Source organism: Ambystoma mexicanum, chromosome 1p (assembly GCF_040938575.1).
Source record: "Ambystoma mexicanum isolate Mex_15411 chromosome 1p, UKY_AmexF1_1, whole genome shotgun sequence".
NCBI lineage: Eukaryota > Metazoa > Chordata > Amphibia > Caudata > Ambystomatidae > Ambystoma > Ambystoma mexicanum.
Genome location: NC_090921.1, coordinates 1,342,831,402 through 1,342,844,881, shown reverse-complemented (window position 1 = coordinate 1,342,844,881; position 13,480 = coordinate 1,342,831,402). Strand labels below are relative to the sequence as shown.

The 13,480-nt window shown below is 46.8% G+C and overlaps 1 protein-coding gene across 1 annotated transcript in view; it reads right to left on the bottom strand.

The window, feature by feature from the left end:
* Positions 1–10,962, bottom strand: part of TMEM238 (transmembrane protein 238) — a 62,973-nt gene extending 52,011 nt beyond the window's left edge. Inside the window, exon 1 of the mRNA XM_069607019.1 lies at positions 10,372–10,962. Within this exon, the coding sequence (XP_069463120.1) occupies positions 10,381–10,830 (450 nt within the window). The 5' untranslated portion in view covers positions 10,831–10,962 and the 3' untranslated portion in view covers positions 10,372–10,380. The remainder of the gene's footprint in view (positions 1–10,371) is intronic.
* Positions 10,963–13,480: the final 2,518 nt, after the last annotated feature.

Sequence of the window (13,480 nt, the reverse complement as noted above, 5' to 3'; positions counted from 1 at the left end):
CAGCTTCACCTATCTACCCTCAACTCTCGCTCTGCTGTTGAACACTCCTGATATCTGTCTCCTTCTTGACAACTTTGACCTTGACGTTCTCGCTCTCACTGAGACGGGATTCACTGCCAGCTCCGTCACTGCTTTTGACACACTCTTCCCTGATGGTAACAAGATCCTCTCTACGCCCAAGACTGACCAGTCTGGATGCGGAGTGGCCTTGATCTTCCCTGAATGGGTCCCTGCTACTATGATTCCCACTCAGACCTACTCTTTCTTCGAATGCCTCGTCTGCAGGCTTGGTATCTTTCAAACCCTCTGGTTGACTCTTGCCACCATCTACAGGACACCTGGTCCAGTCTCTCTCTTCCTCACAGAGTTATCTGACCTCACCTCTTCACTTCTTGCTTCCACTTCCAAGCTTTTCCTCCGTGGAGACTTCAATATTCACCTTGACTCTCCTGATTCGGCCACTGGACTCTTCCGCAGCCTCTGCGACTTTCTTTCCCTCACAATTCATTCCTATAGTATGAAGCACTCAGCTGGACATACCTTGGATGCTCTCATCTCGGCAGACATTTCCATCTCCAACCCTCTCCCTACACTCATCGACTGGTCTGACCATGCTCTCCTGTCCTCTCACCTGGATCTCTTAGGCCCCCCAGCTATGCCTCTGCCTTCACTGCCATTCTCCTTCTGCGTCAGACCGATGAAGCGAGTGTCAGTTGCCGTTTTTGCAGCCACTTTCATTCCCCCTCCCACTCCTGCCACTGACTCCCACACTGACTCTGCCCTCGCTAATCCTCACCTCTCTATCACCAACACCCCGGACATCCTTGCCCCTGTCATGAGGATCTGCCTGAAGCCTGCCTCCAAGTCAGCGGCTTGTATGACTCAGACTAGCCTCTCTGAAACGCAAGTGCAGAGTTGCTGAGCAGAAGTGGCGGGCGTTAGGCACATCCTCTTACCTACTGCCTGCTCCAAAGGCACTACAGACTCATCTCCATCCACTCGCAGAAGAGGGCCCATATCCAAGCCTGCATCTCTGGGGCCACTAACAACACGGGTGAACTTTTTAAAATCTTCAAGGAACTCTCCAATCCTACTGCAGTCTCCACTTCTCCCCTGCCACCCCCGACCCTCTGGATTTCACAAGCCTCTGTGAAAAAGGCATGGTGCTCAGAGATAGACAGGCACAAGGATACAAGTTCAAAAAACGTTATTTAAAACAATGGTGTTGGAAAAATATTTAACTTGCCCTATTCCTAAATGGGTGTAATCTCGACCAAGAAAATTAAATAAAAGGAATAGTCCAAGAGTCAGTCTGTCCAAATTAAGGAAACTGTATGTGTCAAACCTTTGCTTGCCCTCACTCTCTAACTTAACAATGTGTAGGTGTTTAAACAAAATATAGAAGTGTCTCAAAAGAATATTATGATGACCAAGGTGCTTCTTCTTAACTCCCTTCAACAAGTTTAGCTCACTTGGGATTATCAACGGTTCAGTTTTGTCCCAAACAGTTCACAAAAAGACAGTACAATAGTTATTTCATCCAGTGCACAGTATGCACCTCTCTCAGGCTTCCCTCACATGCTTGTTCACAACAAAGCAGTTCAATGTAACGCAATTCTGCTTCACCAATGTTCCTCACAAAAATGGCAGTTCAATGTAACACAATTCTCTCTCACCAGTGTTCTCCTCTTCAGGCTTCTCTTGCCTGTTTTACAACTCTCCTACTTAACACAGTTCTCTAGTTGAATCTCTCTGGCTCTCCCCAATAGTGCCTAGATCCTCTTTACTTGCATCATTCACTTATTGTTCATTTCATAGCACAACACAACGTTATCTTGACATCTGGGTTTCACTTCCCCCAGATTTCACCATGTCCTTCATGTCGAAGACTTTCGAAACAGCATAGCTTTATTCCTTTCTTTGCCGGACCACCCCAACACTGTTGCATTCTGGTTATTGCAGTTTCTTTCCATCAACGTGCCTCTAGCACTATGACAAGTACCACTTGCTTGTCAATTCCATCATTCATTTAATTCTGTTTCAATCGATTCCCCCTCGGGATCCCTCTATACTCAATATACTATTCTGCAGCCTTTCCCCATCGGCTGTCATTTCCATCAACTTTGTAACTTTGCTTCGATTCACCTTTCCTTCAATATGCCTTTCCGATTGGTTTTCACTTGCATCAACTTTACTTTGCTTTTACATTTCACAGAGAATTTAGATAATGCAGTATTCCACAGGACCACCCTGTTACTTTGTTTCATTATAGTTCAAACAATGAAATGTTTCAATGCGGCTCACTTCTTACGCATAGTGTTGCTTGCAACTTAGTAATTATTCACGGCACCGGACTCTCTCATCACTTCGAACTCACTGGTTAATCTTTCTTTATGGCCTTCTCAATTCTCCTATCCGAAATTAGGATCTCTCCCACCTTCCCCTGAGACCTTTCTGGGCAGCTTGCTGCCCCAGGGAAACTAGCAGTCTCTCAGCACATAGTTTGGAGTGTTTAACCAATGTCATGGCTTCCTTTGAACCATTTCGGCTTCATGGAGACACGGTTCCCTCGCCATGCTTTCTCCTGCTGCAGTCCGCAGCCGTGTAGAGTCTCAGCGTCCCCATTTTATAAGCCTGGTTCCTGCTAGCCTCTGGTCTGTTATCAGCCATCTAGTTTGCTCTCCTTGGACTCGCCTTCTCCTTCCTGGCTTTTACGTCCTCGCGCTCCAGCTTGTTGTTCTTCCATGAGTTTGGGCTCCACCTTTTGTACTTGGTTTGGGTCACAATTGGAATCAGGTGTTTGTCAGTGTAATTAAATGCCGGACCTTACCTGGCCTTATTAGAGGGACATTCATAGGAATAGTAGCTTCTATGATAGGTTTCCCTTACGTTATTCCTATGGGTGATCTGCACTGCTCTCAGTTGCTTCTTCCTCCACTCAGTACATGTTGGAAATGGGGAGGGGGAAATGGAATGGGATTACAAATATGCCAAGGAAGGGGTTTCAGAGTGAAAACGGAGAAAAGGGGGAGATGTCATGAGTTTGAAAATACCCCTAAAAAGCAGAGGGTTCATATGATTGTGGGTAATTGGATGGATGGTACTCCCATGAGAACATCCCCAGGGTTGGGATCCGAGAGCGACGGCCCTCCCTATGCCACCTGGATAGAGGATTCTCGGGGTCTACCTGGAAGAATACCTCCTAGGTTTCTCACACCTCCCACTTCTCAACCAAAACTCAGAACATCCTGTCCTCACTCTTCTCACCCCCCCCTTCCCTCCACAGCTCTCAGGTCTCATTTGGCCCCCCTCCCCTCATACTCGCCTCTTTCTCGCCCATAGCACCAGATGAGATCTCTAGACAAGTCTGCTGTATGAAAGTCTCCTTCAAACAGGTACCCCCCTGCTCCTCCAGAACCATCAAGGACAAAATTGCCTCCCTTGGCCAATTTATGTATTCACTCCTTTGCCAATGGCTCCTTCCTTCTACCCCTCAAGCACTCCCTTGTGCATCCTCTCCTCAAAAAGCCCTCTGCTCACCCCTCATGTCCGGCTAACTACCGCCCTAGCTCCATTAACTCCTTCCTGGGTAACATTGTTTTGCAAGAACTGCAGGAATGGGCACTGATTGGCAGGTCGACTTATTTTGAGAAAGGCTTTAGAAAAGGAACCTCCACTTCTTTGAATGGTTTGGTTTTGGTATTATCCTTGATGCAAGAAGATGTTTGGTCAAACTGTACCAGACCGGTATAGACCAGGGCAATAGACTTCACAGTGGCGTTTGATTAGGTCAACCGCTCACGCCTTTGGAAGAAGCTATATACCTGGGGAATCCTGCATGCTTTATTGTCCGTATTGATTGAGCTGCATAAGGGGAGAGTATTGCAGGTGAGATTGAATAGACAGGGGGCCTTAATCAAAAGAATTCTGTGTCCGAAGAGAATTGAAACAGGGATGTGTGTATGCCCCTGTCTCTTTAATCTGAACTTGGCAGATTTTGGGGAGTGCCTAATTGCAGTGAATTTCATGCCACCTAAATTTGGGGATTTACATGTATCCCATCTGACGTATGCAGATGATGCTTTATTGTTAGACAGTACTCCAATTGGGCTACAGAAGTTAGCTAACACGGAAAGTGTGCAGAGGTCAATTAATTGACGATTAATGGCACAAAAGCAAACTTGTTAAGGCTTCAAAAGAATAGTAGAAAATCTTTTAGCTTTCCGTGGTCAATATGTGGTGAGCGAGTGGTCCCAAAACAAAGTCTTATTTTATCTGGGGTTTCCGACTGACTCAAACCCAAATAAAGGTAATGTCCTAGGGAAGATAAAATCAAAGGCTGAAAAACTGGCAGTCCGGATGGGATGGATACGGGTAAAGTATCATAGATTCTCACTTGTGCCAGTTTTAAGTTTCTATACGATAAAGGTGGTTCCAGCAATTGGGTACAGTGCTGAATTAGCATTGATATACAGGGAGATTGATTGGGACAGAATCGAGGCAATCATTTGGAAAAAAAGTGCAAATTCTTCCAAATTGTCTAACAATGGCAGCTTTACGATAGGCTTAACCTCATTGGCGTATATTCGTAAGTGGAAAATAATTACTCAATATAGGTTGATTTTAAATTCTTTGACAAACAGTCTTTATGGTGACATGAATATCGCCCTGCAAGGGAAGTGGATTTGATTTTGAGGGAGTGTAATACAGATGGTGAACTGCATGTGTCCAATCCAGGTTTGGTGAAGAAAAAGTAAAGAGAATATGATTGGTGCTAAACTAAGGATAAAGTAATCACGTCCAAATTGTATAGAAGTATATCTTTTGGTGCTAAACCTCTAGGATACCTTCTAGTTTACCTGAGAAGATTCCCCCAACTCATATTGGTGGAATGAATTCTTGAGATTACGATTAAATTGGATATTGACAGGGGAAATCAAGTCGATCAGATCTGGTGATGGCAACAAGGTGCTGCAAATGTATGGGTAAATGCTCGCTGTGTAGGATGCCTAATATCCTGCAGAATCGTGAGCATATTCCGGTAGACTGAGGCGATATACGCACAGCAATCGGGCTTGATTAAAAGGTTCTTTTGGAACCCATACCTCGTAAAAAGGGATGAACTCTTTCTCAGGCTAACCAGTGGTGAGGAAAGGCTGCTAACTATAGCAACGTTAAAGATGCTGGTGTTGCCAGGTCTTGTTAAACTTTCCTAAAGGGTTCAATCTATCTGCACAATGATTAATATGTGAACTGAATTTGCACATTAAATATTGCCTATTTTGCACAAGAGTGAGCCCGATTCGATTAGACGGTGGTTAATGCGATTCAAATTGAAGGAAGAGAATTTGTCGAAATGCACTGAATTTTAATGATATGTTTTGTACTGACAGGTCCTGTTTTGCCATTTGGCTTCCTCAGGGTTTTTGATTAATTTGTATAAAGATTTTATAATTTGACCATTGCATATTTTGCACAAAAGACAGATTGAGTTCATTAGATGGTGATTAATAATAGGAAAGTCAAAATGATGAAAAACTTGTCAAAATGTATTGTACTTTAATGTTATTGTATGAAATGAGAATTTTAGATGTGTACTCTTTCTAATATTCTTAGGTTATGATTCTATGTGATTGGTTTTAATGTGATGAAATGGTAATGTTTTGTGTAAAACCAATATTGAATTAAAGAATAGAATGCCTCCCATGAAGAAGCCAAACACGGCTCTGGTCAGCTCTTGGATGGCTCACACATCCCATGGATTAGCATCTAGTTGTGAAACAAAATCTTCTCAACTGGAGTGAAAGATGAATATAATAGGCCACAGGAAGATGTGCTAAATATCCAGCCTCCTGTACAAAGAGAAAGGCGAGAGGTTGACAGCACAGTGGGTTAGTGCATCTACTGCAGTGATGCAGGTGTAACCTGCAGGCCACACATCCACTCCCGATATAGGTTTGCTGGCTATGCTGGGACCCGTACGCACACTCCCTGGAGAAGGCGACCTCTTTCATTCCCATCTTGACTAATTTAGCAACACTGACGCCTATGCTTCACTATTTTCTGGGTCAGCCTCAGTTGTGCTTGTGCTTTTGCTTTGTGCACTCTGGACTCGGTGACCCACCTACATGGTCCTCCAAACCCCTGTTTTCCCAGCTGCATTACCTCCCACCATTCTTAATCCCTCACCCCACCCCCCATATACACTTTTACCAAAAATGCGACTTTTTTTCGTTATTTATGTTTCACTGAAAAAGCTATTCCTTATTTTTGTTTTCATTATAAACACTGTATACCTAGAAATCCTGAGCTTGCAATTAAAGTAAATGCCTATGTATGGATTAAGTAATTTAGTATATTGTATATCCTAGGAACAGCTGTGAAAGAGTAAGTTGACGCCCTGGCCGGAGTGCAAATTTAGCCAGGGTCAAAGACCTTTTGAAAGACTACACTGGCTGTAAAATGTTTAAAGGCTCTCCTTTGAATGAGGGAGAGCAGACGCAGATAGATAATGAGAGGGCAGGTGGTTCTCATGGTAAATTGTACGACCATGTGGCGATAGCTGCAGCTATATAATAAAACTTGTGTCTCTGGGAATAAGGCAAATTATGTTCCAGTTGTTTCATTTTGTGCTTTAAAAGTTATTTTCTGAACACAGGCGGGAATACAAATAGGTATTTTCCCACACGCAGTTAGGTACGAGTGATGGACACAGAATTACGGAGAATGAAGAAACGTCAGAACTTCACCAGGTAAGGGGCGCAGCCCAATAGTGGGGACAATGTTTATGCTTTACACCGGGAACAAGGAGTAACATGTATGTATTTATACTGTCACAGGGGGGTCGTGTTGGCGTGGCCGTGCAGCAGGTTTGTGTTGGGAATTGCAAAGACAAGGAGAGCAGGAAGTGAATGAACTTGTTATGGTTTTGGTAGAAGGGGAAAGGTTGGCGACCAATGGGGAACAGGGCCAGCAGTTCAAGAAAATTTAACTAAATTGTGGAATGTCTATTGAAGGATCAAGTATGTTTGAGAGAGGGGAGAGCCCTCTTCCAAAAAAGGGTCCGCAGCATGGGGACAGGCTGGGTTAAAGAGGATGCTAGAACAGACAGGATATGAGCCCACCCTGTGTACCCCTCCAGCCAACTTGGACCCCCCTCAAATGCTCGAAAGGGCAGCAAGCACACCAGCAAAGAGAAAGAGAACCACAGGGCAGCCCAGGGGTAAAGTGGTTGCTTTAGTGGGTAACGAGCGGCACGATGAGAGTGGTCCTGGGCCATCCACCACTGGCGCTAGAGGCGGGGTACCCGCTGAAATTACGGGGGGCAGCAGAGGACAGGGATGGGGAAATGGTCAGGTTTATGGAACAAATCTTGAAAGTAGTGCAGAATGCCTCACAGGAGCCAAACTGGGCCGGGGCTGTGGTGAGCCCTAGAGGAGTTTGGGAAAGGCCTCCTGTTCACTCATGGGCACAGGTGGGGTCAGGCCCTTTCATAGCCTGGGAAGGAACATACACAACAGATGGGTTGGAGATACGCGCATTAGGCCCCGGCGGTTGCAGCAGAACAAACCGGATCTGAACCACCTGTGAGTTTGAGGGCAGCAGCTCCTGGTGGGTGCGGTTGAGAAAGAGACTTGCCCTGGGGCAGAAGGACAGCACCCAGCCTTTTTTAGGGGCACATGGGCTGACAGCTCTCTAGTAACTATTGCTACATTACTGTTTGGCAGATCAGCATTTTCCTGGCACATCCCAAAGCAAGTGAAGAAATGCATTTGTGCGAGGGAGCACTTTGATTCATTTTCATTATTGTCGCTGGAGACAGCAGGCCCCGACATTACCATCATCAAAGAGGATGATAAGAAAAGGCAGGAAAGGTACTGGGCAGAAGAAACGATTGGTAACTGGAACAAGGCGTCTTCTTTGTTGGCTGTAGTAATTATGGAAAGGTTCCCTGAGCAGGGAGCGGTGTTATGGAAGTACAGGGACACAATAGGGGAGAAGCACAGGCCTAATGGTTCAACAGGTTGGGTGGATTATGATCAGAACTTGCAGTCCAAAATGGCCCCGGTCCCCGCAATGACATGGTATCAAAAGGATATGGAAGGTTGGGTGGCATAGAGAGGTCTAGCCAACCTAGCTGGGAGATAGGCAAGACCCCCCCCCCCCGGTGGGTTTGATACAGTACGTTTGACGAGGTGGGGTGGATTGGCAGCCCTTTCGCACAGGAAACACTGTGGGGGGGGACTATGCAGGGGGAAACTGCTTATGCCGGCTCTTTAATTGGGGTCACTGCAAATGCGACGGGATTTCAGGTTTTCCCGTGAATGTGTGGCAAATGTAAGGGGGCACTCAACAACAGCGGGTCAGAAGTCCCAGGGGGCTCAGAGAGGCCGCAGAGTGGTGTGATAGGGAGTTGGTGGTCATGGGCCCATACCCGGTTAACAGGACTCAGCTACACATATTGTTAAATGACTATCCCAAGGTGAATGAGCGTGACCGATTGTACAAAGATTTCAGGGACGGGCTCCGTATTCCTTACGAAGGGCCCTTGATGGCGAGTATGGCACAGAACTTGCCGTCAGCCGACTGACTGCTGGGCATTGTTACCAAAAAGATCAGTTAGGAAAAAGAGCTTGGGGGGGTTATGGGTCCATTTGCAGCACCCCTACTTGTGAATAGTGCCCCTGCTAGGAGTGGTCCCTAAGAAGGAACAGGGAAAGTACAGGCTCATACACCGTTTGTCTTACCCAAGGGAGATACAGTCAATGACTGGCTGGACTCTTGAGTAGTGCTCAGTCACGTATGTCTCATTTGACCAGTCCATGGATTTGGTCGCAGAAGTGGGTAAGGCAGCGCTCTTGGCTAAGGCGGACCTAGAATCAGCGTTCATTCTTCTGCCGGTACATCCGAAAAGCTTCCACTTGGTGGCAGAGCCATTTCTAGTTTGACAGGTGCGTCCCCACGGGCTGTGCAGTATCTTGTGCGTTCTTTGAGCAATTTCGCTAGTTCTTGGAGTGGACTGCGCGCAGGCAGGTGAGTATATACGGGCTGAAGTAGTTGGGGGCATTGTAGGTCACAGACGGGGCCACCCCCCAAAAGCATGGCTTTTATTTAGCTAAAGTAGCAGCATCCGGGTATACTGTAACAAACTGCTCCAAATCTCCCAATGGCCCGACTGAAACGAGTCCTATCTGGCGTCACTGTGATGCTGGTGGTGACTAGACTTAAAATCCCAATGGAATTCCGCCTGGCCTTTGCAGCTGCATAGAACAGGTGGAATCTGTTGGTTTTCTGATGAATTCCATCTGCAAATACATGGACGCAGCAGGAGGCATTTACAATTGTTTTCACAAACGGGTATTAATCTTGCGCTGGAACTATGGGCCGCGTCTTTTACCATGAAGAATTAAAAACACATTTGTGATAATCAAAATTGCAATTCCCCTGAAGCGGAAAACGAGGCGAAGCGGATCAAGGACATCATTTTACCCAGAGTCGTAATTGCATGGACGGAATCGTATCCATTTGCTCTTTTGTGCAAAATGGACCTTTCCGCCCAACATTTCTGTATTTCCAGGTTTGTTTTTTCAATACGTGTTGAAAAAAGTGCAACTGGAAGAGGCATTTACAGTGGATGTGTATGGGCTAAAACACATGCATACATGTCAACACTATCCATTCAATTCAGAGGACAATAGTACAGTCATGATTTTAACGTTGCATCCTAGGACTTGTAGTCCTGGAGTTCCCTTTATAACCCAGGACTACAAGTCCGAGAATGCAAAGTTTAAAGCTGGTCTGGGCTCGGAATTGATAAGGTTGACATGTACGTACATGGTTTTAACAACAGAATGTATTTTCCCTGATACATAGTAAAATCTGCCTGATACGCGGTAAAAGCAGGCGGATTCCATTGGCAATGCTTCTCTCAATCAATAATTGCAGGCGGCATTTACACCTTTAAACACAGCAGTGGAAAACTAAAGTGCAAAGGCGATTTCGCCTGTTTCTTTTTCACAATCTAATGGAAAAGTTGAAAATTGTAAGAGAGCGCCTTTTGCCACACCTCTCAAGTTTCCTATGGCCTGTTTTTGTTAGGATTTCTGGGATTTGTTGTCCTACATTTGAAACGGGAACGAAAAAACCACAAGTCCCAGAATCCAAAGGGTAAAAATAGAAACCAAGACTAGGTGGCCCTCTCGCGCAGGGCCACGGGAAATGAAGAGCGCCGGCAAATGTAGTAGTCACTGTGGAGCCATCATTTTGAGTAAATTTTTTTTGTAAACTTGGCTGGGCCTGATCTTGTTCCACCTGGTGGCTGTTGACTCTTTCCAATGCCTGGTGCACCCCTGCGTCCCTTTTTTTACTCACCTCTGCTCTTCATGCCTGGGACCCTGTCGGTGGTGGCTCTTCCTTTGGTCCCTTAATCCGGGGCAGCTGGAGGCCGTCCGCTTTTTCCACCAGTGCCGCACCTCCTCCCCGGTACGGCCCACCCTTTTTTCTGCCCTCAGCCGGCGGTTTGGCGCTCTTGCGGGAGAGCCGCCGGGAGATCTTGCGGGCCAGGTGCGCCAGCGTGCCCCCCTTGACGGCATAGTCCCTCTCCAGCTCCTCCAGGGAGATCTCGATGTTGCCGGTGTACCAGAAGATCCAGCCGACGAGGCTCAGGAAAACCAAGATGGCCCCAGTGTAGATGAGCAGGTCGCCGAAGTCCCGCCCGTTGACCTGCAGCTGGGCGAAGATGCCCACGAGCAGCGAGGCCACGCCGACCACGTCCATGAGGACGGCGAAGAGGAGCGCCACCCGGCACCGTCCGAGAGCGGCCGGAGCCATGTCTTGCACATCCCAAATGGTGCACTCCCTGTGCGCGCGGGCGAAGGTGTGCTACTTGTGTGTAGGGAGGATCAGAAAACCGAACCAACCAGTTCTGGTAGGCAGCGATCACCTTACACTCTGCAGGAGGGGGCCAGCCAGCTGCTTAGACTCCTCCGCCCCCGCACGCACACACACCTTGCTACAGTGTGGCACAACAACACAATGGAAGCCACAGACAGTGGGGGCCGCGGGCAGGGAGCACCGATCAATTCTGGCAGCAGGGCGTGGAGGTTCCCTGGGCAGTGTCGTGTAACCAATTAACTGACTACCTGCGGACCTCAGCGGCGCCTGAAAGACGCTGTGAACTTTCACAAACCCCGTGCTGATTCCCGGTCACCCTGCATGCCTCGGTTCCACCCACTGTGACTCTATGCGTGTTTCCTGCAAATTCACACATCCAGCTAATCTACATATTGTATGCAGGCGCATTTCATGGACAATGCCATCGGGTTTCTTGCAGGGCTGGCACTGGGCCAGATGTTCTTGCATCCGGGAAACAAACGTGCCACTTTCAATTGGTTGATTGCATTGACATTATACCATTATAAGCTAGGCTGATGCCCATTGCCAGCATTCAAAGCCGGGTTGTTAGGACGAGGGGCGCGTATACGCGAGACCATCTGATCAGGGTTCCTGTGAAATCGCTCGTTGAGATGTTCTCTGCAGGGAATATTTAAATACAGCTGTTTCGCTTTAAATACTTTTTTAAAAGGTCTACACCTTTTATGCTTTGCCAGAAACTTTATAGGAAACTCTCCTCTGTGTTTAAAACAAATTATGTATTTAATAGTTAACCAGAGTTAACTTTACCTGTATACCACCACACTTAAAACAGTCGCCCATTGCTTATGAAAGTTAATTACAAAACAAATAAAAAAATAAGAGGGAAGATCTTCACACAGGCATAGAATAAGAACATCACGACTTACATTCCTTTTACATTATAAAGAGTGATCCTACAGTTGACAAACACAATTCATAGACCTATGCATAGTATATCTTAAAAATAGAATGTGCAAATATTCGCAGCCTAATGACATCACTGCTAAAGGAATACCGTTTCAGAATGACAAGGGACCGCTATACAGTAGTCCATTTTCTTGTATACGTGGCCGGTATGGGTGGAATATCTTTGAGATATGATATGGCATTTATAATGCGCCTATAAACAAGTGTATCAAAGCGCGACAAGGCAAGGGAGGGGGAACAAAGGAAGGACAGACAACGATCCTACTAGGCCAGGTGTCATTCAGATCACGCAAGTGCGGGGGAAGGGGAAAAGTGCGGGGGAGGAGGGGTGGAACACTGCAATATATGGGAATAGAATAATAACAAAAGTAAAAATAATGACCAGCAGGTGGCAAGTGCAAGCAAGTGCAAACGCCGGGTGTCAAGTGCTGGTAGTGGGACTGTAGGGATAAAGAAACAGTCTCTGAGTGCGTGGGTTGCCGGGCAGGCATTGCGGGCGTGTGCGACTGGTGTGGGGGGGTGACCTGGGCCCGAGATCGGAGAGTGGCCAGGTAACCAGTGCAGTTGCTGTTTCAACCAGTAGGTCAGCAGGGGAGAGGAGGAGAAAAAGCAGAAGCAAAGAGAAAGGTTTTGAGGTGCTTCCAGAACCAGAGATGGTTCTCCTCAAGTTTCAGGGAGGCTGTTCCAGAGGGAGGCCCCAGCCGAAGAAAGAGATCTACCACCAACTCATTGCTTGGAGAAGCAACTGACCTTGAGGGAGTTGGAGGCAGATGAGCGAAGACTTTGAGAAGGAAGATATTTAGGAAGAGAGAGTTGAAGATATTGATATTGGTTATTCTCTGATTATAAGCAAGCCAACACGGCCTAAACATGTTACCAGTGCAATCGTAAGAGCCACTTCGTGGCCACTCGAGATCCTGTCCCAGAGCTCTCTACAGGCCAGCCGCCCCTCACCTGCATGGTTGATGTTCATGAGGAATCTTCTGAGAGGATGGGCGGAGGGGGGGCAATCTTCCCTCGTTGCTGATGGGATCCCACAGTACATTTCAATTTCCACCAGTGATTCTTTGGTAATGAACGCACTCCCAGATTGTTCAGGGGCTCTGCTAATTCACACACCCCTTGCAGACTTCTTGCATCCTCCCTCTAATTAGCAGACTCCTTCCAGGTTGGTAGCTTGCATAGACGTTGGGCGTCTGCGAGACCGCTTCTATGGGTTTTGGAGGAACAAGCGGGAAGAGTGGGCAAACAATAATATTTTGCTATGCCTGTGGGCAATTACCACCTCCCTCATCTATTTATTTTGGACATAGATTTATTCAGGCTACAGCAGAAACCAGCTTGAATGTTGGGATCATTATATGTGGGATGGGGCCAGCTCAATCACAAGGAAAAAGTCCCACATGATGTAGCATTATTAAACGAGACTGCTAACACGTGTGTGTGATATATATATATATATATGTGTTGAAAAAAGAGGAGAGGGGCGCACTCCAGTTCCCTGCACAGTAAACCTTCTCAGCCACAGGTGTTCTCCTCCGACCGGTTTCTGTGCCAATACACGTCATCAGGGAGGCTGTCTTAACTTGCAGCTCACAGCAAGTGCAGGTGTTAACACTTAGTGATAATTCTGCTGCAA